We start from the raw sequence: 13,062 nt of genomic DNA on the forward strand, positions 1-13,062 counted from the left end.
GGTTGCAATTGAATTCAAATATATCTTTAAAATTGATATGTTGATGGTAAATATGCGACTTTCAAAATGACATACGAATGGCAATGAGGTGTGTGTGTGTGTGTGTGTGTGTGTGTGTGTGTGTGTGTGTGTGTGTGTGTGTGTGTGTGTGTGTGTGTGTGTGTGTGTGTGTGTGTGTGTGTGTGTGTGTGTGTGTGTGTGTGTGTGTGTGTGGTCGTCAGTGACTCAGTTCTGCTCGCCGGGCACTTTTTCACCTGCTGCTGTTGCTTGTGTGATGTCGATAAATCAATTCGCATTTTGACGAAAGAGTGGCAATGTTAAAAAAATAACCATAATTGTTCTGTACTGAAATGCAAATCGGATTCACAGAAATGTAGGAAATACATATTGAAAATACGATAAATATCCATGGATGAGAGGTGTTGAGTTCCTACCATTTCCTGTGGGTAGCAGCAGTGGAAAAAACACACCTTTTCACAGACATGGAGAGAAGGATGCTTTTTCCTTTACCTATGAATGAAAAAATCTAGTATTTATCTTGTGGCCCTGGAACCAAACAAAAAGGATATACTTAAAACAGCTCCCACTCCCACTCACCCCTCCCTCCTCCCAAGCATGATTAATTGGAAATGTCATTTAAAACTTACCCTATGCATTCACAAGCCCTAGATATGACCTTCCCATCGGTATTAACAAGGAACCAAACCAGATACGGTGTCTTCCTGATTGTTGGGAATGCCGGCATCGTCTTTCCAATTGCAGATTCCATTAAATATATCACCAAGCCTGCCATATTCACATGAGGTAGTCCCATAAAGTTCCAAAGTCCAAAACTCACTGGCAGCAATGGTCAAAGGTTTGGGTAGAACGCGCCCGTCTACAAATATTTGAGTCTTGCACCAATCCACGTGGCCTCGAGAGTTTGCAGTATGGGGAGCTGGAAGCTATCAGCTTTTTGGGTGAGGTCAGAAAGTTCTCCAACTATTTTGTTGTACAGAGGCACACTCCATTCTTGCTGGTACGTTTGCAAGTATTTTGGCTTCTTATTTCAGCTTTCTGAGCCATTTTAGGTAACTTTCCTCATCTCGCACAGACAATATACATTCAGCTGCCCTGATGACCCGTTTCTTGGCATTTCGACACATCTGCACCAAACATTTTGGGGTTGATTACGTGATTTTGAAACTCCCATATTGAAGATGAACTGTGATTGTGATGCTTATCGTTATAACATTATATTCCCTAATTGTACTGATTACTTCAGCCTGTGCTGTAATAATGCAGAAGTGGATCCTTTGAGCTTTTATATGTGAGCAGTGCATGGCATTCTGACTTGTATGCTTCTACTCCCTCAATTAACATTGTCAAAGTCTTTTATTAGAATATGTTTGTAACGATTAGAATGGACATTTAAGACAGGAATGCTATTTCCATACTGACTTATTACGAGTCGACTATCGTCCTTAAAGTCTAGTTCTGAGTTGGAAAGTCATGTTCTGCTCACCTTAACTGTTTCTACCTAGAACTAGATGGTGCTTGATTGTATGCCAGATTTAATGACTTGGTGTTACATCAATGCACAATAATCTTTTATTTTTGTACAGGGTGGGCTTGGGACAAATGCCATGCAAGCTGCCACCCTCTTTGGCTCAGCAGGTTCTACTTCTGCCTGTGGCACGGGCAACCTGTTTGGTCATGGGAAGTCTGATCTGGGAAATCCTGGATCGGTAAGACCTTTTCATTTTAATATTGGTTACTTCAATCCACTCCATGTCAATCCCTCAATTACCTCTGAATCAAATGATTTCTTATCACCTATCTTTTCCCCTTTGTTTATTTTTATTGTTTCATTAAGTATTAATGCTCCTTTTTGATACCAAAGAACAAAGTGTATGAAGAATGTGGAAAAAGCTTCACCATATCAGAGGGCAAGAATACAATTTTCAAAATAACCAGGTCGATGTTGAAGGATAGAAGAGGGTGTGGTGGAAGATAATGGTTTAAAAAGCAACGAGAAGGGCGCATACCTCTGCCAACCTAATTAGTTTACATTTTGTATCCCACTGTTAGGCCGGATCTGGATTTGGACCTGAACTAATATTTAATGGGCTTGTTCTTGTCACCTAACCAACTCGTCCATCAATTTTTTTATTTTTTTTTTTTTTTTTTTGTCCAAATCCATCCACAACTTTGAGATATCATACGATACATAGTTTTTGGCCCGATCTCTCAATGGTGAAGAATCACAAATAATTTCAGATCCTCACCAAAGTTAAGTAAGCGTTGCTGTCCTTGGCCACTCATGTACAGACACAAAAAAATTCAGAACGATTGCTCAAACTGTGGCCAAAAATCACTAGACAGACAGACAGACAGACAGACAGACAGACAGACAGACAGACAGACAGACAGACAGACAGACAGACAGACAGACAGACAGACAGACAGACAGACAGACAGACAGACAGACCAGACAGACAGACCAGACAGACAGACCAGACAGACAGACCAGACAGACAGACCAGACAGACAGACAGACCAGACAGACAGACCAGACAGACAGACCAGACAGACAGACAGACCAGACAGACAGACCAGACAGACAGACCAGACAGACAGACAGACCAGACAGACAGACCAGACAGACAGACCAGACAGACAGACCAGACAGACAGACCAGACAGACAGACCAGACAGACAGACCAGACAGACAGACCAGACAGACAGACCAGACAGACAGACCAGACAGACAGACCAGACAGACAGACCAGACAGACAGACCAGACAGACAGACCAGACAGACAGACCAGACAGACAGACCAGACAGACAGACCAGACAGACAGACCAGACAGACAGACCAGACAGACAGACCAGACAGACAGACCAGACAGACAGACCAGACAGACAGACCAGACAGACAGACCAGACAGACAGACCAGACCAGACAGACCAGACCAGACAGACCAGACCGACAGACCAGACAGACAGACCAGACAGACAGACCAGACAGACAGACCAGACAGACAGACCAGACAGACAGACCAGACAGACAGACCAGACAGACAGACCAGACAGACAGACCAGACAGACAGACCAGACAGACAGACCAGACAGACAGACCAGACAGACAGACCAGACAGACAGACCAGACCAGACAGACCAGACAGACCAGACAGACCAGACAGACCAGACAGACCAGACCAGACAGACCAGACAGACCAGACAGACCAGACAGACCAGACAGACCAGACAGACCAGACAGACCAGACAGACCAGACAGACCAGACAGACCAGACCAGACCAGACCAGACCAGACCAGACCAGACCAGACCAGACAGACCAGACCAGACCAGACCAGACCAGACCAGACCAGACCAGACCAGACCAGACCAGACCAGACCAGACCAGACCAGACCAGACCAGACCAGACCAGACCAGACCAGACCAGACCAGACCAGACCAGACCAGACCAGACCAGACCAGACCAGACCAGACCAGACCAGACCAGACCAGACCAGACCAGACCAGACCAGACCAGACCAGACCAGACCAGACCGACACCACAGTACTTGGCAAAAACTTTTTTCGCCAAGTAGCAAACAGACAGACAGGCGTGAAAACATCACCTCCATCCACCTTTGGTGGGTGGAGGTAAAGATGAATATTTCGTGAAAAAATGTCATTGATAAGTTATGGAAAGTTTACTTTGAGAAGCTCTTGAATGAAGAAAACGAATGGGGAAAATGACTGACATTATAATAAAGTTGAAGATCCAGCGGAGGAGATACAGTATGTGAAAAAGTTGAATCAACTTTTAATATATCAAAGAAAGGAAAGGCAGCAGGTCCAACTGGATTCTTAGTCGAAATGATGGTGGTTGGAGATATAGGAATCAAGTGGATGATGAAGTTGTCACAAGTTCTGGGAAGAAGGGGACAGATCCTTGAAGTTTGGCAAATATCACTATCCTGCATTTGTTCAAGATGAAGGGAGATTCTTCATTGTTATTTTTTGCAGAGGATCGAATTAAACAAATTGAGCAGCCATTGAAAGTATTGGTTTGAAAGACTATAAGGTTGGAAATATCAACAACCAGTTTGGGTTTATGCCAGAAAGATCAAAAATGGTGACGAGTTTTATTTTGAGACAATATCAGAGAATTATTTGGAAAAGAAAAGGAAACTAACAAGTTTTTGTTGACCTAGAATCTGAGAGAAAGCATATTGTTCAAGTATCAAGATCAGTTATGGAATGGGCTTTCAGATGGCAACTCATTCTTGAACAAATGGTAAATCAAAATAAAGACTAATTAACCTCCGCAATCAAAGATCGGAAGTTACTGTTTTCACCCCTTTCTGTTTGTTTGTTTGTTTGTTTGTGAACAGTATTACGGAAAAAAACTCGTCGACGGATTTCGACGAAACTTGGTGGGGGGATTAGGTATGGTCCAAGGATCATGGCATTAGATTTTGGACTTGATCCATTTTGCTTATCGTTATAACATTTTGGACTATGGTGGCCACTTTGAAAAAATATTTGAATTATTTTTTTTTGCATTTCTACATGTTTTAAGTGATTTCCACCTCCCCCCCAAAAAAAATAAATTGAGAAAAAAAAATTTTTGCAACTTTTTTTTCAACAAAATTTAGATTTTTATTTTATTTTATTTTTTTATTTTTTTGCATTTCTACATGTTATAAGTGATTTCCAACAAAAAAAAACATGCCAAAATTATAATTGCAGCTGATTTTGTAACTTCAGGTGGATATACCCACGTAAAATCGATTTCTGTCAAGGAATCTAGTTATGACGAATGAATTGAGTATGTAAAAGTAAAAGGGAAAGTTGCAAACTATAACTCTGTGAGCACTGTTGACGTCAAATTGAATGAATAGGATATCAGGTTCACTTGAGTGATCTCGCAGTATTGGCGGCGGAGGTTTTGCACTCTACTGAGTGCTCCCCCTCTAGTTACTGCACTGTAATCGCGAGAAGGAAGCAAGACATAATAATGCACACATACACACATACATATACATACAAACTCACATATATAAACACAGATATATTATTTACTGGTAAGTACTTACAAAAGCTATTTTATTTGAAGTTATAACCTTAACCTTTATAAGCAATTTACTGATTTCCCAACTGTCCAGATCATCAGCTGGGCACCGTTTTTCATCGAGGTTTAGATCCTTTCAGCCCAGATAGGATTGCATTACAAAAAAATAATAATCAAGAACTATGGTAAAGACTAACTTGTGATCCACTGAAATGTTTGAAGTCAAGGTAGGATTACACTCAGGATCAGTTTTAAGTTGTCTCCTTTTTGTAATAGGTCCATTTTTTGTAATGGACATGTGGCTCGTTTTCCTGACGCTGATCCTGCTCACCAGATTCTCTCAGCGAGGGAGTCTCATGAGTGGAGGAGGCCAGTGGGCCGACCACGTGCCTCATGGTTACAGCAGGTTGACCATCATCTCAAGGAGATGGGGATGGGCCTGGCATCTGCCTGGGGGATGGCCAGACGGAGGCCCCTGGAGTACCGGCGGAAAGTGGACGCAGCGACGCGCTGTTCTGGCACATGCTCCCATACCTGACCTGACCTTTTTGTAATAGGGATCAAAGAATTGATGAAAGGTTGTGACTCCCATGCAAGTCATTGGATGCTGATGACGGTATTGAATGCTGAAACCGAAAAAGAAGCAAAAGAAACATTTAAAAAATGGAAAAGTGCAATAGATTTCAAAAATGGAAAAACCCAACTCATCCTCCAAATTTGGTCATCATCCATCCACAACATCGTTTTTGGCCCCATATCTCAATAGTGAAGAATCGCTTTAAAAAAATGAAAAATTCTCTTATCGAGATCTTCACCAAAATTGAATTAACTCGTCTTTCTCACACGCACACAACCTGTCCACTAAGTTTTGTCCGAACCCGTCCATACCGTTTTGAGATTTATTGCTCAGAGACAGACAGACAAACAGGAGTGAAACTACAACGGCATTCAGTAGAGTGCATACCTCTGCCAGGCTGAACAGTTTGTTTCATATCCCACTGGAATGCTGGATATGCATCTGAACTTTAACCGACATCTATTTAGCTTGTTCTTGTCACCTACCCAGCTCATCCACAGTTCATAAAAAAATATCACATCCAGGTCTGGTTCTTCACCAAAATCAAACCAATTAATCTTTATCACACACCTAACCTGTCCACCAAGTTTTATTTTTTTATTTTGTCCGAATCGGTCCATAACTTTTTGAGCTATCCTGCTCACAGACAAACAAACGGGTGAAAACATAACCTCAGTCCACCTTCAGCGGCAGAGGTACAAATGTGAGAAATATTCATTTTACGAAAAAGATGAAGAATAAAAATAGATGTTCCTGAACTCGGAACTTGATTTAGAAAAGGTCAAAAGTTTGTTACCTTGGAGACAGAATGAGCCATCAGAAGGAGCATAATTAATTCGCTGTTAGATCTAGAATAATGTCTGCCTGGAATAAATGGAGACAACTAGGTTGTGTGTCAAAGTACAGAAACATTACATTATCTGTAAAAGTTGGATGTTATAAAGCCTGTATCAAACCCGGTCTTGATGTCAAGAAGCAAAACATGGACACTGCCCATTGAAGATATAAAATGAATGGAAAGAACAGAGATGAGAATGATGGGATGCATGAAAGCATGTTGAGTTCATAAATCAGGAAAAGATTAAAAATCCATATGAGTGAAGAAGAACTTGGGAAGAGAAGACTTGGTTTGCGTGGTCATGTCTCATGTGTCATGGAGGTCAGAAGGTTCAGCTGTGAAGAAAACAATAAAGCTCTTGGTAATAGGAGTAGATCGGAGAGGACGTCCGAAAGACAAATGGAATGTTTGGGTTTGCATGAAACTGAAACATTGGATAGATCCCTATGATTGAATGCCATAGTCAATCAACCACCTGAAAAAAACGAGAAAGTGGGTCATAAAGTGGTGGTGGTTTTTTGTTGTTAATGCTCCTTTCTACATTATTTTATCCTTGTTCTTCATGTACATTCATTAGGGTCTATTTGGAAACAAGCCAACTGGGTTTGCTTTACCTACATCCTCAACACAGGGCTTCAGTGGAACCTTATTTGGTAACAAGCCTGCTGGGTTACCTTTGCTTGGGAGCACAACTTCAAATTTCAGTAAGTGATGCAACAAGCAGATTTTCTTGTCATATTCTGTATTACGGTTATATGTTATAAGTTGGACATAATGGCCTCAACCAAATGCTTTCTTTTTCTTGTGCACATATTTTGCCTTAAAAATTATGTTGGTTGTCAAATTTTGGGTGGGGAGAATCTTGAAGCTTTCTTTCCATGACATCTACATTGGACACTTTGTAAATTTCCATATTTGGTTAAATATAAAGATATTGATGGTATGGACTGTTTGTTGTTCTTTGTAGAATTTGGCGTATCCATGATTGGTTTAAAAAATTATTTTATTTTATTTTATTATTTTATTATTACCTTCAATTCCAATTGGTGGATCATGAGACTTGTGATTGTGTCATTATGTATGTCACCTTTGTCATAGCTTGTTGGTATATTTTTTTTCACTTTTTTTTCCCCCATCTGTACACTTAAACATCTTGTTTACTTGATTTGACTGTCCAAATTGAAAAGATAACTGTTTTTATACCAGTGTAATTTTGAAGTTACAGAAGCCTTTACCGCATCACCATTAAGAAACCTCAATTCTTCCACCGAAGTGAGATTATAAGTGGGTGTAGGTCATATTTCTGTATGTAATGTCATTTGTACTGTATATATGTTACACATCACGTGTGTATATAACAAGTGCGATCGGTCACGTATAACGTGTGCATATAACAATATGTATAATACATGTATTCATCTCAATTGTGTACGTGTGTGTGTAAGTCACGATTCTTGTATGTATGCATATGTGCCACCGCCACCAGTCGTCATCTCCACTCGCGAGTCTCTAAGACTGACAGGAGCCTTCCCTGGTCCTGAAGCATCCATCTTCACCTCAGCAAGGAACTACGACTCGTGGACCAAACCGTCACCTTATCCATGTTCCGTTTCTCCCCTCCCTGATGTGGCAACTATATATATCCAGGCAACCTCCAGTGTGGCCTCTGGAGTATGCTCAGCCTGGGTCTCTTCCTTCTCTGTCTTGGTCTCATCCTTCCTTGATGGGATAGAGTCGGCAGAACCCAGCAAGGCCAGGGCGCCAGGCCGCGTCCCAATTGCATGTCAATCGGCACAATTACGGGCAACCCCCATGTGACCCTCTGCCCCACCAAAGCTGCCGCCTGGCTTGGTTCCCGCTCCCATTAGTCGTATTTGGCGTGGTCCTGGATTCCACGGAATTTGGTCTCATGCGAGTGGAACTTGGCAAAAAGGGAGTCGCCAAGGCTCAGGTTTTTGTTTTCAGCATGATGGGGTCTGCAAAACCCAACAAGTCTGAAGGTCAAGCTACATCCCAAATGCATGTCCATCAGTGTGATTCCTGGCGCCACATGCACGGTCCTCTGCCTCACCAAAGCTGCTGTTATCAGCTCGGTTTTCCCTCGCATTGAAGTCATTGTATTCAGTGTGGTCTTCGTTTCCACAAAACTCGGTCTCTCTCATCCTCAACAGGCGAAACTTTGCAAGAGGGAGTTCACCAAAGCTGTGGCCTTCTCTCAAAGCAGCACAGGGTCAACAAGTCCCACCAAGTTGTAACGCCAGGCCGTCACAAAGGCATGTTGAACGGCGTTATACCGGGTGCTTCATGTGCATCTCATCCCATTGAAGCTGCCATTTTCACCTCTGTCTTCACTGCCTTCAAAATTGATGTATTTGATGCGGCTCTCGGTCCTTTCCAACCCAAGCGAGAGGGAAGCGGTAAATCACGTCACTTCATGGACCAAGCTGTGAAGTTGTGGTGTTCTCAATGTTTTGGTCCGACGGCTCTTTCAAGATCGTCACTGAGTCGCGGACAGCTTCCAACTACAGTTTGGTTGTATTAATATTCCCATGGATGGTTTTTGAGATGTGTGTGACATCGTCTTCTTCATTCCCATTCCTCCAATAATCATGTACAATTTCGGCACTTTTCAGATTCGAGGATCTTTTCACTTCATTTTTTGAGCCCTGAGTAGTCGGTCATTTTCATGATTTGTGTTTTGGCCAAAATCTCTGGGGACTGATGCCTCAATTACCAATGCCGTTTTTTTTTCTTTTTTTTTTTGTACCCAAGTCCTGTGTCTGGTCGCAATGTTTTATCTTCTACATTCACGCTTGATGGGATCATCGGGTTGTATGTGAGAGTTACTTCTTTATTCTCAACGATTGCTTTTTGCTCATGTTTCCATGAGTTATGGGTACGATATTGATGTTTTTGCAGATGTGCCAGTGTATTATTCTACAAACCCTGTTATGTCTTTGTGCGTACAGCTGGTCTGACATGAGGTTTTTTTTTTCTTTTATTATTATTTTTTAAAGATCCCGATAGGAGGTGGCTTGGGCTAGCTGTTTCTCCCTTGCATAACCTATAATTGGCCGATTGACTCGGTCCTGCCATTTTCTTAAAGCCATTCATGTAGTGTCTCTGGTCTTAGGCATTAATAATAATTTGTTCTCCATTCCAGTTGAGCTAACCTCTTCTTAGCCATCCAATGAGCCTTCGTTGTCTCTGCCCAATCTGTCCACCTTTTTTTTTAACCTTCCTGCTCTTTTGTCATTCTCCCAGTTGTCGGTGTATATCTGTTGATATTTCGCTTTGTATCTTTCTTTTGTCTTTTTGTTTTGCAATCGTTCGGACTGTGTTCATTGCTGTTTCGGTTTCGTGCGTGACATCTATTTGTACCTGTCTTTGGAAATTTCTTGCTTGGAGAGTTAGGGATACCTTCTCTGGCTTACAGTCTTTGTGTTTGCATACAATGGGATTCTGTGGTCTGAACTTTTGTCTGATGTCATTCTGGGCACTTGATTGGGTTCCATCGGGCCACTACCTCCTCCTTGTCTCGCCAGGTACATTCTTGGGATGCATTGATTTTTGTGGATGATGAGTTTCCTTGTTTTGATATTTAGTTTGTTGATTTCCTTTTGTGGTCAGTTCATTATTCCGCAGCTGTATTGGAATACTGGTATTGCTCGTTGGTTGATGGCTTTGATTTTGTTTCTCGGGGCGCCATATGTTTTCACGATCAGCCTCGTTCTCTGCAAGTATTCTTTGGTAATTGTTCTGCGCATTTGTTTGCGACATATTTGGTGGCCCTCTTTTTCTCCGAGGTAGTCGAATGATGCTTCCTTGTTTAGTTCCTGTATTGTATCTGTCATTTTTTTTTCCTTTTTCTTTTTTAAATATGTTGTTTATTTTTGTTGGTTTACCTTGTACGAATGTGCACTTGGCACACTTATCTGGACTGAATTTCATTTGAATGTTGTCAGAGTACCATTTCACCAACTTTTCATCATTTGGTGCAAAGATTTTTAGATCACCCATGCACAGTAGATGTCACCTTTCCTGTCTGCTTGGAAGTCTTGGAGTTTTGGAGGAAGGGGAACAGAGTAATGGAGTCCATTTTTGGATCTGACCTTGAGCACACCTCTTCTCTAACTCACTAATCTCTGACAATCAGTTAGGCTTCTTTCCTGGCAATTCCACCTTGCATATGTTAGTCCTTCTGACACAGCAGTAAATTAATGTTCTGAACTGCAAACGAGAGGTTAGGGCCATCTCTCTGGATATCTCTTGAGCCTTTGACATTGTCTGGCATCCAGCCTTGATTTCCAAGTTGTCTTATTTTTGGTCTTTAGGGTGCCCTGCTCAAGTGGCTGTCTGATATACTTTACAATTTGAAACAGCGGGTGGGCCTTGATGATGTAGTTTCCTTTCCCTTCAGGTTGTGGTCCCACATGGCAGTGTCTTTGGACCTATGTTATTTTTGATCGATAATTATAAATAATCAATCTGATACTCATGAAAACCAACTTTATCATTTTGCCGATGATCTTGTCCTTTGTGTAGAATGATAAGTCACTCTTGTGTGAGGCTGCCCACTGCTGAATCTTTTCATCAGACCTCAAGAAGATAAGCCGCTGGTCAGTGACTGAATGTGATGATCAATGACGGCAAGTCATACACGCTCACTGTCTCTCCACAAGGATTGGAAATCAAACTATCCAACACAACTCTGGGACAGCCATTTCAGTCCCTGGAACTCCTTGGTCTCACTATTTGCTCTAACCTTTCATGTAACTATCATATCACCAAACTGGCATCAAAGGCAAGTCACCATCTGGCTATTCCCCGTAGAGCTCAGGCAGTTTTGAGCTACACAGAGGTCATATTTATTGTGGGGCTTTATTTTGGGGCATCAAGGCTTTATTTTGGGGCTCCATTGAGTATGGCTCCCCACTCTTGGTTGATCTTGCTTTTCACATTGATCCTTATAAGGTAGTTGAAAAAAGGCTTTCTGTGCCATGGGAATCTTAAGGCTGATTCCCTGGAATTGTCACTTGATCGACTGGTGGCAAGTTGGTGGGGTTTATATACAAGCTTACATCTCGCCTTGCTCCTCCTGCCCTCCCCAAGTTACCCCAAGTAGCACATACTTTCCTCAATAAACTCTCACCTGCTCACCTTCCCAAAGTCCATGTTGGTTACCCCAAATAGCACATACTTTCCCTGCCCTCTTTCGTTTCACCTCCATGAGCCTAGACTCTTGTATAATAAATAGTTGGGTTCAAGAAACTGAAATTGGTGATTTTTAAAGCTATTTTACCTCTCTTCTCAGGTATATTACAATTATCATCATAAAGTATGAATGGCTGAGTTTGGTTTTTGAAATAAATGTTATAAAACACAAACATCTTAATTTTGTTACATGGGAGAGGAATTGTGAAACTACGTGAAACAATATGATTAAAGCCACTTGGAATTTTAGAAATACATGTTAACAGGGGGTAGATGTAAATTGCTCCTTTTGTTGCAATATTCTTGAAATTTCTTAACACTGGACCAGACCAGGAACAAGAGAGCATTGGACATCAAGCATTTGACGCATATATATATATATATATATATATATATATATATATATATATATATATATATATATATATATATATATATATATATATATATATATATTCCTACTTTTACATACGAGGTCCGTCTAAAAAGAAACAGGACTGACTTCACAGAAATTTTATTCCAAAAAATATATTGAAATCACAGCTTGTCCCCTTCAAAATAGTTTCCCTCCAGTCTCACACACTTGTCCATCCTCTTCTTCCACGCTTCGATGCACCCCCGGAATGCTTCTGGAATCCTCCGGAGCTCTGTCATCACGGCCCTTTTGATGGCCTCCATATCAGGAAATCGGGTCCCTTTGATCACCCCCTTGAGCTTGGGGAATCGTAAAGAAATCACAAGGGGCCAAGTCTGGTGAATACGGGGGTTGCTCCAGAGTTGGCACGTTCCTCTCCGCCAGAAACTGTTGGATGCTCAGGGCACTGCGAGTAAGGGGCGTTGTCATGGTGGAGCACCCAGGCGTTGTTCTCCCACAGATCCCTCCTCTTGTCCCGGACTGATCTCATGAGGTGCCGGAGGATCTCCTTGTACACGTATTGATTCACTGTTTGACCCGGTGGTAGAAACTCAAAGTGGACGATGCCCTTCATGTCAACAAACGCGATGAGCATCACCTTCACTTTCGACTTCGACTTCGACATCCTTTGCTTTCTTTGGTCTTGGTGATGCCGGACTTTTCCACTGATGACACTGCCGTTTGGTCTCGGGATCGTATTTGAATGTCCATGATTCATCGTCCTCGAGGCTCTCTATAATGTCTTGAGAGACAGTGACTCTTTGCTGTTTCTGGTCCTCGGACAACAGCTTGGGGACCATCTTTGCGCACACCTGGTGCATTTCGAGATTTTCAGTGATGATGCTCCAGACAGTGTCCTTGTTGATGGAAAGTTCCTCAGCAATCATCCGCACCGTGAGTTGATGATCTGTGCGCACCATCTGCTTCACATGCTCTATGTTGTCTGCCGTTC

At 42.0% G+C, this 13,062-nt stretch overlaps 1 protein-coding gene across 8 annotated transcripts in view; it reads left to right on the forward strand.

Annotated features, from left to right (window-relative positions):
* LOC147018628 (nuclear pore complex protein Nup98-Nup96-like) overlaps positions 1-13,062 on the forward strand; it is an 87,597-nt gene that overhangs the window by 34,686 nt on the left and 39,849 nt on the right. For all 8 annotated transcript variants that reach the window (XM_085898485.1, XM_085898483.1, XM_085898487.1 and 5 more), the window contains 2 exons: positions 1,605-1,727; positions 7,059-7,185. In XM_085898485.1, the coding sequence (XP_085754611.1) occupies positions 1,605-1,727; positions 7,059-7,185 (250 nt within the window). The remainder of the gene's footprint in view (positions 1-1,604; positions 1,728-7,058; positions 7,186-13,062) is intronic.

This window comes from Eptatretus burgeri, chromosome 10, assembly GCF_056783735.1.
Source record: "Eptatretus burgeri isolate ZD-2024b chromosome 10, Ebu_testis_v1, whole genome shotgun sequence".
Taxonomy (NCBI): domain Eukaryota; kingdom Metazoa; phylum Chordata; class Myxini; order Myxiniformes; family Myxinidae; genus Eptatretus; species Eptatretus burgeri.